General features: G+C 42.9%; 1 protein-coding gene across 1 annotated transcript in view; it reads right to left on the minus strand.

The window, feature by feature from the left end:
* The window catches only part of LOC310772489 (contactin-associated protein-like 2), a gene marked incomplete at both ends in the record, with an annotated part of 736946 nt that overhangs the window by 370498 nt on the left and 353214 nt on the right, over window positions 1–13234 (minus strand). The window contains one exon of the mRNA XM_083632310.1: window positions 10156–10349. Within this exon, the coding sequence (XP_083488436.1) occupies window positions 10156–10349 (194 nt within the window). The remainder of the gene's footprint in view (window positions 1–10155; window positions 10350–13234) is intronic.

Consider the following 13234-nt stretch of genomic DNA (forward strand, 5'->3'; position numbering starts at 1 on the left):
CACACTAGGGATGGGCATCGAATTTCGAATTTTCGAATAATCGTTGTTATTATCAAGGTCGACTTTTATTATTGAAATTCAAAATTCAAAAAAAAAAAAAAAAAAAAAATTTGAGTGAAATGTTGCATTGTCTCCCCTGATTCTAAGTATAGTCAAATCGCTTGGTTTGAGCAAGTAAAACAATTTTTATAAGCATTTTAAGCAAGGTTTATGGAAAAATGAATGGCGGATGAAATCCCATGAAGAGGGAGAGGGGGTGACTTTGGCACCCCTTTGGCACTCAGACCTGAGCCTACTAAATATTTAATGAACCACTCATGATTGTCAAAACTGTTTTTTATTTTCGAAAATGTCAATGTCATGTAACATGTTCTTTACTTCAGTGGTGCAATGCTTGTTTGAGCTAAAAATCCACAGCAGAAGCTTTTTATATTAATTAATAAAGCCGTAGACTTAGAATCAGGGGAGACAATGCAACATTTCACTCACAAAAAAAAAAAAAAAAAAAAAAAAAAAAAAAAAAAATTACATTTTTTATTTTATTTTCGAATTTCGAATTAAATTCGAATTTGGCCAGCGAATTTCGAATAGTGTTTTTGCTAGAAATGCCCATCCCTACCACACACCCCTACAGTGCACTCCAAGTTGCAACATTGTTACATTTTTTTAATTTGGTCCGCTTCACTTGCGGTCCGCAATTCGTCAAGCGCACCAAACTTTCTGAACAATGTGATTCGTCTGGACAGAATACAGAAGGGAAATCTCTCCTCTTCTGCCTCCTTGCCTGCTGAGGGCTGACTGAACAACACAAGTGAATCCGTGAAACACAAACCATGGAGTAACACCACCTTTACACGATCTTGGGATTTCTGGTTTTACTTTGGTGTTACTATCAAATAAATATTTTACAAGAATGCGCCCAATTTGAGCAGCAGATCAGGCAGCGAGCTGCTGAACATTTCATTCTGCAGATGAGACGAGCGAGGCAGTACCGAAGGAGATGGTGAGCCCTGTTGAGAGACAACGATGTGTTGTTGTTTACACAAATGACGACGTGTGGCAGTACTGTACACGTGTGCACGCCGCGTTGTTTGTTTTGCTTCCTTCTACCGCCTTCTACTGACTACTACTAATGATGCATTGTCGTTTCCTATATTTGCTCGTGTTTGGTCCGGTTTGCTTTCACACAACAAACGAACCGCGCCAGGGTTCACTTGGAAGCGAAACGAGACCTAGGTTTTCAAGCGGACCAGAGTTCACTTGTTTGTTCCACACCAGAGTTCGTTTGAGCTTTCACACCACCCCAAACCAAGCGGACTATCCAAGGAAATGGTTCGTTTAAAGCGGACCAAACAGCTTATATGTGAAAGCGACCTTAGTCCCTTTGCTCGAGCACCGTCTCCCATGACGGAGGTTCCTGGTTCGATTCCCAGCTATGGAGGGATTACACAATGTGGGTTACACACGCATACACACACACACACATGCACAGCTTGCCTGCCATCAAAGCCTGAGCTGTCTACTCTGCTCATATCAGAGGTGCTAGAGGCGGGGGGAAAGGAAAGGAAAGGAAAATAGAGGTAAATGAACGTGCTTTCTCACTGGCGCTCCGGTACCGTTCCCGAGCACACTAGTCCCCAAATTGACCCCAGTTTCGGAACATTTGACGCTTGTGAACATTGCATTCCGTTCCGTTCCGTGCCCGGGTGCGCAACAGGGAACCATGACAGGATCTACTTGAAAAGGTGGTCTGGGGAGCGGTTTGGCGTGCCCGGGCACGGAACACTTGCGAATGTGAAAGCCAACCGTTCCGAACGACATAGACAACACACGGGCGACGATAAACTCCAGGCATAGTTGATGACGTAAGACAAGTGCACTCTGTTCCGTTTCCGAGCGCGGAAGAAATGTTGTAATGTGAAAGCTGACCAGTGGGGGAGACGGGAGGGGGGGCCAATCGTTCCCGGGTGCGGAGCGGTACGGAACGAAAAGCAATCGTTCCCAGTGAGAAAGCACCCTGAGACTGGATGAAAGAGGCCATTTTAAGGCCACTTCACAACACTTTGTGGGAGAGAAACGGATCTTTGCGGGCAATTTCGGGGGCGAGAACTCACGCCATGTTTGAGAAAAGCTGTGAGAGCAAAAATATATAGAGGGCTATTTTTCATTGGGCCAGCATCTAAGTGTTATTAATGTGTCCCTGTCTCATCATGGATCTACTAAAGATTTGCTGCGCCGGCTATGCTAGTATATTGGACACATACATTATATTCAACTGAGCCAGAATACTTGGGGCTTCAAGCTTCGCATTCACATGAATAACAAAATTAATAATGAAATGAGTAAGATGCCAATCTCCCGACTGTGGGAGAGGGCCTCCTGGCAACATCTGAATAGTTATGGTAACTAGTGTGTGGGAGGGAAATGAGCACAAATGTTTGTTAAGTTAATGGGGTTTTAATGAGATACATCTTTATTTCCCTCGGTTTCACAGAATACCCACCATTTAGTTTTTAATGCCCCTGCTGAGACATGCATTAAAGTTCAGGAAGGATGAGGCTGTAACCGCTGAATGCAACTCTGAGACTTTAACTGACAAATTACATCTACTGTAGATGATAGCATTATGCAAGCATTTTTGATTAAAATTGTTACCTAATATTCATTATGCAATATTTCAAAAATGCACATGATTACACTCTCTCAACAGTCAATATTTTATGAGTGGGGCCTTCAAATTGCTCATAACTTATTTATATATTCAATTTCTTTGCAAGCTATCTTGAAAGAGTAGGTGTGCGATCTTCATTTTGTTAAGCAACTGCTATCTATGTGATAGATAAATAAGAACTAAAAAACAAAATTATCTACTCAGAAATCCATTGCAGTTGGTTCAACTATAGCCCGTCATCATCTATCATAAGCCTTAGCGACAGTATTCCTCTTTCAGCATGTCTGTTGTATAATCAATTAATTCTGGCATGAAAATAATAGTATTGATGGCCTCATAGGCGTCGTCCTCTGTTTTGGGAGTTGGGGACTTAAGTCATGGCAGTACTTCATCAATGTCAGTGTGACTCATCAGTAGTACATCAGCGAGGCATTAAAAAGATGATTTTTCAGAAATCCAATAGTGCAGTCACCAGGCCTGTATCTATTCTCCTCCCCTCTGAATCACACAAACAGCTGCACCTAACATCAGGACATCCATAGCCTCATGTTGACTGAGTGTTGCCCCCTTCTGCCTGGCAGTGAAGGAGTTAAGTCATCAGAGTGAGAGAGTAACAACAGAGGCTGATTGGTTCCAAAAGGTTCCTGATTAGAACCTTGGTGCATAAACGTGCAGGACAGGCAGGCAGCTCTGTGTGTGTGTGTGTGTGTGTGTGTGTGTGTGTGTGTGTGTGTGTGGGACAGGCAGGCTGCTCCCTGGAGAGCGCTGTGAATCTCATCCAGTGGTGAATGGGATTGAGCTGAAAGTGATTGAATGGGATAAAACAGGGCCTGAAAGCAGGTGAGAGAAAGAGAGAGAAAAAAAAAGAGAGAGAGAGGGTGTGTGTGAGAGAGAGAGAGAGAGAGAGAGAGAGAGAGAGAGAGAGAGAGAGAGAGAGAGGTGATCATGTCCTAGCTATCAGTGGTATTGATTAGAGCAGAGGTTCTCAAATGTTTTTCAGCCAAGGACCCCTTACAAGATATAAAAATATACCGGGGACCCCCTCATTCTGATTTGTGATTTTGGGCTAAGCTTAATTGTTTCCACGGTAACGTGCTTGACTTTTAAATTGAAAGGTTTGTTAGATTAGAATGTAATCCATAAACCATTTTAGATTTAAAGCATACAATATTTTAATTTGAACTATGAAGCTTTTGCAACAACAAAAAAGTTTTTATTTTCCTGAAAACTTTTCGCGGACCCCCTGGCAAAGTGCCACGGACCCCCATTTGAGAACCACTGGTTTAGAGGTACATGGATGGTGAGGCACTTCATGTTTCCCTCTCTCTCTCTCACACACACACACACACACACACACACACACACACACACACACAGTTATAATACACATATTGTATACATCAAAAGTCCCACTAGTACACGTGTTTTTGTTACCCAGGAAAGCAGCAGGAGGTAGCAGCAGCAGCATTGCCTTTTAAACTTTTATATCGCACTCTCAACCCACGTTTCTCCATGGCTGCAGGCTGTCTCTTCCCCCTCCCTTCTCCTCTCACACGGCTGCCCAGGCAGTGTCAGGCCAGCCAAAACAAAATGGAAACTTCCAGGTAAAAATTTCAAATTAATGTAATTTAAACAACTAAATAGCCTCACTGATGCACGTTGGAGGAGAAAAAGGTGTTTCAACAAACGAAGCAGCAAACATTGTATCAAAATACTCGTTTTGATGTTAAGATTGCTGTAAAGCATTACTCAAAATTAAAATTAGTTGTTAACGTTACAACGAGGGTTGTATTTTGAAAGAGCTAAAGCAGATGACCTACTTACATTCTGGCTGACTTGACGCAGTCTAATGTGCCTGCCGCCTGGCGCTGGTGCATGCAGGCAGCATGAGAGAGATGCTTTTTTCTGTCGGCAAGACTCGGCACATTCCATCAATGTAAAGTCTAGCAGTTGAGGGGGTAGTGGTAGAGGTGTGTGTATGTGTATGTGTGTGTGTGTGTGTTTGTGTGTGTGCGCGCGTGTGTGTGTGTGCACATTCACGCATATGTCTGTATTTGTGCATTTCCCTTGCATCTAGGGATCCACAATAGGGGTGGGAATCGTGGAGTAACTCACGATACGGTCACGATACTTGGCCCTCGATAACGATATTATCACGATACAGCGATTCTGCGATAATCGATATATTGGAAGAAATTTAACCTACGATACATCACGATATCTGTGTAACTGAAGAGAAAAAAATACCCCTAAAAGGCAAGAAGCAGGTATTATGTATTTATTAGCAGAATTGACATGAACTCTCTCAGAGTTCACTCACTCACTCATACCATTTTCGATACCACGGAGGAAAAGTTACACATTAATGGCTCTTTCCCACCACATTTTACAGCCCTGCACAGCCCGTCACCACTCGCCTCTACTTGTTTCAACTCGATGGACGTTCTGTTTCGACCGCCGTTCATCTGCCCCCGCCCACCCCCGCCCGTCATAGCGATATCTGCATATCTGTCCTTCGCTTATAGCCGAAGTAGGCTATAACATAACATTACAATTAAATCCATCCACAGAACTTTTAAACTGTTTATGAAATACTGGTGCCTCTAAATGACCTACAGTGTACATGGGCGAATGTGACAATCGACCAGGAGAATGGATATCACTCACAGGCATGCGCTGCGCTGTGCGGGGACGGGAGAGGCGCAACAGAGTGAAGCCTCTACCCCGCGGCCTCTAGGCAAGACCGCGGCTTCACCAAACACCCGCTGCGGCCTAGCGGAGCGCTGCAGCCTCCACTCAGCTACAGAGCTCCCTGAGCGAGCAGCGGACTTTTTTCTCAGACAATTGAACACCCGCCACAATTTTATTTCACCGGAGGCGAAGGCAGCAATACAAAGACTGATGGAAATATACATAACAGAAGAGAAGCCCACTAAACTGGTATGCAGCCGCCAGCATTGCATATGACAGTCAGTAGACAGAGTAAACACGATTCTGCCTGACCAATCAGTCGTCTACAATGTTTTCACGTCACCGTATGAACCCGGGTTCGCAGAATAGAACCCCGACGAGGCAGGGACGAAAAGTAGCACGACTCAGCCCCAAATCAAACCGGGCTGGGCTGGTTTTTACCGATGGGATGAGACCATTTATCGAGTCGAGCGGAGCAGGACCGCGCTACTACCTGCGGTGGAATTGGGCCATAAGTCTTTTTATTATTATTAAAACAAGAAAACCTATATAACCTACCTACCTATATCATTTCTAAAAGTAGATATTAATGATCAAACATTTCCATTCATGTAGCCTACAGTATTTATGTTTTTGTTTCAACTACAAACATAAATAAACGTCAACTTGAAACTATGTTTCAACTACCACACACAGCATAATATTTTAGCCTGTTTATTTAAAAAAATAATAATAATAATAATAAACATATCGATACTTGGTGCCAGTGTATCGATAACGTATCGCAAGTGGAAATATTGCGATACCGTGAGTATCGATATTTTGTCCCACCCCTAATGCACAATATCAGTTTTGAAGCATTTTGAACGCATTTATGCTTATGGGATATCATAAAAGTGGTCCTCATTTGTGAACAATATCTTGCTGAACACAAACTTTGCTGTTTCATAAACTTTTGTTAACCACAGATCTTATTTCATGCCTTTTTTTTCTTCTTTTTTTTCTTTAACCTTTATTTAACCAGATAAGACATTTGAGATACAAGATCTCTTTTGCGAATGTGATCTGGCCAAGAAGGCAGCAATTACAAGCCAGGTTACAATCAACATAAATTACAGTACATATAAAGGAAACATAAAAACAGGGCTATAGAGCTGAAACATTTCAAAAAAGCAAGGACAACCAAGTACATCATAAAATACCACATCCAAGGGTAATAAATAACACAGGATCAAGAACGTAAAAACATATGGCCTAAAAACAAAATTTACAGGTCAAAAAGGGCAAAGTAAAACTAGACATTACTGCGGGAGCAGCTTGCAGTAAGAACTTCAGATAGAGCATGTTTAAAACTGGACAGAGGAATGGAAGAGACCAGTTTTAAACAGGACTGCAGGTCGTTCCACGACCAGGGACCAAAGTAGGAGAGACTCTTTTTTCCAGATTCTGTTCGCATAATTGGCACTTTGAATTTCAACCAGCTATTTGATCTTAAGTTATGGGAGTTGTTTATCGCTACAAACGTAGAGCAGATGTATGAGGGTAGTCTGCCCAGGATGGCCTTGTATATGAACATGTACCAATGTCGCATTCTGCGCAGGGCAAGGGAGGACCATCCAACCAGGTCGTACAAGGTGCAATGATGAGTCCTGTAACCTGAGTTTGTGATATATCTCAGAGCGGCATGGTAGAGGGGGTCCAGTTTAGACAAGGAAGTAGGGCTAGAAAGACAATAAAACAATATCACCATAGTCTAGCTGAGACATAAAAAGGCTTTCCACCAGGCGTTTACGGGCAGACAAGGAGAAACAGGCTTTAAGCCTATACAAGAAACTGAGCGTAAATTTAAGCTTCTTAGACAAAGTGGAAATAACTGAAATAAACCTTTAACTGAAATTCTCATACAAAAATCGCCTTTTCTTCCTAAGAGGGTAAGTACCGGTATACAAAAATACGTCTTCCCTGTGGTACTCTATGAAGAGATCACCATCACCATCTTAGCTGTGCAATATTTCTGAGTTAGTTATTTAGACAACAGAGACAAACGGCCCTGCAGATCTTGCTTGTTACTGCACTGGGGGTTATTGATGGCATAATGCTCTGCTTAAAATTAGTGGCTCTATATTTGTTTACATGAGAAATATTTTGAATTACACTGGCGATAAATTAAAAAGCAATATATGTCATACATCCAGGCAAAAAAGCAAACAAAAGTTACCTATACAGTAAAAGCACCTGAGAGATTAATGTGTTCTGAGAATATTTGCAGAAATATTAGAGGCAATGAATCAGGGGTAATGGCACAGGCAAAACACTCCTGAATAAATAATAATCATAACAATGATGATGCAGCGCACAGAAACAACAGCTTAATTTACTTTCAGCTGTAAAAGATCCATATTTTGTCACCGCGGCTAACAGCCCCATAAGAGAGAATGATGATATAGCTATCTGCTGCTGAAAATGGGGTTTAATATTCAAACGTACCTCACCCCTCTCCTCCCCCCTTACTTGTGGGTTTTAGATTTCTGCTGACTAACATGGTAAAAATGTTATTCATGTAATTTTAGAGTCATGGCGATTCTGCTGCTCCTCTCCTCAATGAAAGCCTGTTTTGTTTTCACCTGTAGCCCTCTGCTATATAGAGAGGTTCAGTAACGAGTCCGGAAATCATCGATGCTAACAGCCCTGGTTCTTCACAGTTTTCGCCTATGGGAGTTTTGAATGGGTTTTTGGCGCGATGCTTCTAATAATCTCGCTGGGCAACGCTGGCTTAATCAAACGCGAACCAGTGTTTAGTAACATCATCTTCACACATGAATACCACTTTTATGAGTTTTGAAGCTTTTACATGCCGTTAAACGGGCGGCTAGCTAGAAAACGGCTAAATGAGACTACACTTTTGAGTCGATGGGGATATATACGTCAATAACGTCACCACTTCAAACGACGAACACGGAAATTCTCTTTCCCTCACCTGGTTCAGCCCCGTTCAGCCCGAGGTAATCAGTGCACACATCAACAACAGTCCAGGTTGACTGCTGACGTGACGTGAAGCCTATGCGACAGTGTGTAGTTCTGGATTAGCTTAGCTCGAGCATTTTACTTCTCGGGCTTGCATTTACGCTACAAAACTCATGAAAGTGGTCCTCATGTGTGAAGATTATCCCGCTGAACCTTGGTTCGCGTTTGATTAAACTTGCATTGCCCACAGACATTATTTGAAGCATCACGCCAAAAACCCATTCAAAAATCCCATAGACAGAAACAGTGAAGAACCAGGAAGTTCGGGACTTCCGCATTCAGCCTACAAAAATACGTCATCCCTGGACCTCTCTATAGCACCAGTGAAAGGTGTGGCTCATTAAGCCATTAGCTAACGAGCGGGCATTGTCAGACGTCCCACTCAGGTGCTTGCTAACAGCATGGTGAAGGAGGCAAGGGCTGGTTTGGAATGGGAGGCGCCTGCGATACAGGTGGCTGTAGCTGCAGAGAGATCACTTTTATACAACGCCAAATAATAGACTGCTGTAATGCCTCATTACCACATTTGGTTTTAACATTGTATTTTCCAACTAGGAGTCTATGATGAAGCCATGAGTGGTTGAATAAGGTCTGTGGCAGGAATGCTCTATAGAAAAACTGACGAGCTAAATAGATGAGTATTTATATGCACTGACGGGACAGGACCGACACAGAGTTTTCCGTGTACACAAGGCGCTCAGCTCTGGGTTGACTGAGGTTGTATTCACACCTGTCTCGTTTGGTGCAGTTGTTCCAAAGCAGGAAACGTTTTCCCCCTTGGTGCGGTTAGTTTCAAGGGGGGTGTGAACACAGCAATCTCACTCGGATGTGGGACAGAACAAGCGGGGCGAGATCGCCAAGAAAGGCTGCAGGAAACAGTGCGCATTTTCTGATAAAACAGCTGCCGTAGTCAGCTGCACTGTGCGTAATGGTTAAAAACAGCATCTTCATTCTTCAGATCTTGTTTTGGCGACTCATGTTTGCATGGATAAACTTTTGGGGATTTTTGCATGATTGCATCAGAACTCAACCAACTTACCTCTGGTCTCCAATACGAAAACAAGTGGTGGTCATCAGAGCCAGCCTTCTTCTTTGTGATGAGATTGTCTGATTCAATCAGACAATCAGACTGATTGCATGTCTTCTTCGAAATGTCCGTAGGCTATTATTAAATAATTTATTCATATTTTATCTCTGACAGGACAGGTGTTCATTATGCGTAATACTCTGGGGGGAAGGGTTGGGGGCACAATGTAGGCCTACCCAACACACACATTCTTATAATCATCATCAACAATCTCTGGGTTACCGGAGTCTCCTGGTCAATCTAGGAGGTTTGGCAGTCCTATTTGGACCGTTTGATTTGTGGCTGTGTGAAAACAAACAACCAAGGCACAAATGCAACAATTGTACCAATTAAGCCCCGAATCACAAAGCAAACGAACTACAAGTGTGAATACACCCTGAGAGTGAAAAGTAAGACTTTCCGTGTTAAATAAAAATGCTAAGAAAACATACATTTTGTAAAAGCAGTGTGGGTTCCTGTCCTACCACAATAAAGGCTCCTCTCTAACCATTTGTTTTTAACACATCACATCGCCTTTGGATATGATATGATGACTGTGAAATATCAGCCAAAACAAAAAACAAGCCAACTGTTTAGCTCAGTTTTGATGGTCTTACTGTTTGTAGTCCTCTAACTGAATTACACACACTCTCAAACACAGACATACAACAAAACACAAAAACACACACACTTGTCCACTCACCCATATGTTGCCATCCTGGTGATAGGGTTTCCAGTTCCTCCCTGTGTCGCTGTAGAGGAGACGGTACTGCGTCGTCCAATCAGAGCTGCTGTAGCGGCCCTGCGTTGCTATGGCCGTCACCTGCTTCCTGGAGTCCAGGTCCACCTGTAGCCACTGGTAATGATCACTGTCCAGAGGAGACCAGCCACCAGCACCTAGAGAGTCACAGAGTACAGAGAGTTTACTGGTAATGGTCACTGTCCAGAGGAAACCAGCCACCAGCACCTAGAGAGTCACAGAGTACAGAGAGTTTACTGGTAATGGTCACTATCCAGAGGAGACCAGCCACCAGCACCTAGAGAGTCACAGAGTACAGAGAGTTTACTGGTAATGGTCACTGTCCAGAGGAGACCAGCCACCAGCACCTAGAGAGTCACAGAGTACAGAGAGTTTACTGGTAATGATCACTGTCCAGAGGAGACCAGCCAGCAGCACCTAGAGAGTGACAGAGTACAGAGAGTTTTACTGGTAATGGTCACTGTCCAGAGGAAACCAGCCACCAGCACCTAGAGAGTCACAGAGTACAGAGAGTTTTACTGGTAATGGTCACTGTCCAGAGGAAACCAGCCACCAGCACCTAGAGAGTCACAGAGTACAGAGAGTTTACTGGTAATGATCACTGTCCAGAGGAGACCAGCCACCAGCACCTAGAGAGTCACAGAGTACAGAGAGTTTTACTGGTAATGGTCACTGTCCAGAGGAGACCAGCCACCAGCACCTAGAGAGTCACAGAGTACAGAGAGTTTTACTGGTAATGGTCACTGTCCAGAGGAAACCAGCCACCAGCACCTAGAGAGTCACAGAGTACAGACAGTTTTACTGGTGTAACCCAGTCTAAAAAGCATTTCATTTTAGGCTAATAAATATGTAAATAAATAATTAAGATGAATAAATAATCTTGAAATGTATAAATGTATGTTCAACCCTGTTAAAACAGTTCATATTGACTTAAAAGCATGCTATAAGCAGATGAATATATCTTTGTCATTATTTTGGTGATGGTCCTTTAAGATTCATGTTTGTTTGCTGTGCAGTGTGCACAAGAAGCAGCGTGGTTGACGTTCAACCTAGCCTAGAAAACCTAACCTTGTCAATCATTCCTTTTTGAAAAAAAAGGTTGTTACTAATGTGTTTAGCCAATCAGAGAGGTGAAGGGGCGGGATGTAGAGGAGACCCTGTTTGGTCTGACGCACATGGTTTGTCAGACGACGAGAGGAAATCAGAACGTATGAACATTGTATAAGTTGCTGGAGTTTTATGTCCGTTAATGAGGTGGATGCAGAGTTTACCGAAGGTTCATGGATATATGGCAACTTGCAGAAGGTAAATAGCCTCTGTGTGTATTGTTTGTGGCACTTCATCATGATGTGGTGTGTAAAGTTAAATGCTATTAGCAATTAGCATGCTAGTGATATTAGCTCACGCTTAACTATAGTAGCAGCTGATGTTACTGTGCGTTGGCAGTGTGTGTTAATGCTTTTCACTGGTTTGAAGCTCGACATGAGTTTTAACACGTTCACTGCCAACGACGAGTTGAGTCGTCAAACACAATCCAGCGGTTCACTGCCAACGACGAGTTGAGTCGTCAAAAAAATCGTTTTTTTTTTTTTGACGGTGGGACGTTGATCTAACCCTTTTACGTCTCCTACACCAGAATTGGAGGTATTGAATGTGTATAATCTATTTTACCGACCCACTGAGTGGCGACATGTCTCTCCACAGTAGAAAGAGGCGACCCAAAACTGGAGGGAAAAGCGCGAGGAAGCCGTTCTCATACTGTAAAATTGATGGCGAAAACGCTTTCACTTTCGCGCTGATGCACAGCGGTGGCAACGGTGGGGGGTTCCAAGAATAGATTGGATGCACACTTTGAAACACGCAGCATAAATATGACCAGAATCGCAAAAGCTCTCAACCAAAACTCCACGAAACGAGCGAGTCCACCCAGACTTCCTCAAACAGCGGCCGCGCAAACAGGCACAGCAGCAGCAGCAACTTCGTTGTGACACGCCCGCTGGAGAGCCAGGGAGGCAGGAGGAGAACACACACGGAGGGAGGAGTTGGAAGCAGAGGGGGGTTTCCTGCTGTTATGGAGGAAATTACTGTTCAAAACTATTGTTTAGATGTCTGACGTCTTACTGATGCCAAAAATGAATGGTTAAAGTGACTGTTCTATCGAATTTCACAAAAAGCCGTTTATCTCTGAATAATTTTTCTGACACTGAAACCATGCTGTATTCAACTGCTAATGCTTACATAACTACTAACTCTACAAACTAACTCTTTTAGACAGAGAAAGCACACATTCTATTAGTTCTTTTGAGATATTGTGTGTTCACAAAATCTTAGCAGAAAAGAATCCTCGGGTCTTGAAAGATGAGCCAGAATCCTCAAAAAAACCCTCTGGCAGAAGCTAACTACAGTAAAAAAAAAACATCTGGCAGTGAATGTGTTAATATGAGTTAAGTGACTAAGAAAAACTGTCATGTACATGTTAGACTGAGGACCAGGAAGCTCTCCTTGGACTCTTTTGGAAGAGAGAAGACGTCTCCAGGCTCGGCTATCCTACAGTACATCAGGACTGGGTCCCATCGGTGGTCGGCGTCAAGCTCACTCATCGTTCCCCCTCACTTTACATCGCCAGGTTACCCCATCTTTTGCCCTGTTTCACCCAAGGACTGTGAGTAAGAACTAACAGTGCACGTGCTACCTTTTATTTTCAGCTTGCTTGGCAAGTGAAGCGGCCACTTGTTTTAGGCCTCACCGCTCACAAGCGTCGACTCAGGCCTGCAACAAGTTTTATTTAAGTTTTATTTTATTTTGGGAAAAAGGACATTTTGAGAAAAGGTTAACAGAAATATGGTAAACATTTAATTTGTATACAGCATACGGTGTATTTTATTTTGTATGTGTTGTATGTTTATTTTTATAACTAAATTCAGTATTTATATATAAAATACTGTGTGTGTCATATTAGGTGTATTTAGAGGGAAAAGGAGTTAAACACAATTCTTAGTAGGTTCAAAAAGAGAGATATATA

The sequence above is a fragment of the Poromitra crassiceps genome (genome assembly GCF_964638095.1).
Source record: "Poromitra crassiceps genome assembly, chromosome: 2".
In the NCBI taxonomy this organism is placed as follows: domain Eukaryota; kingdom Metazoa; phylum Chordata; class Actinopteri; order Beryciformes; family Melamphaidae; genus Poromitra; species Poromitra crassiceps.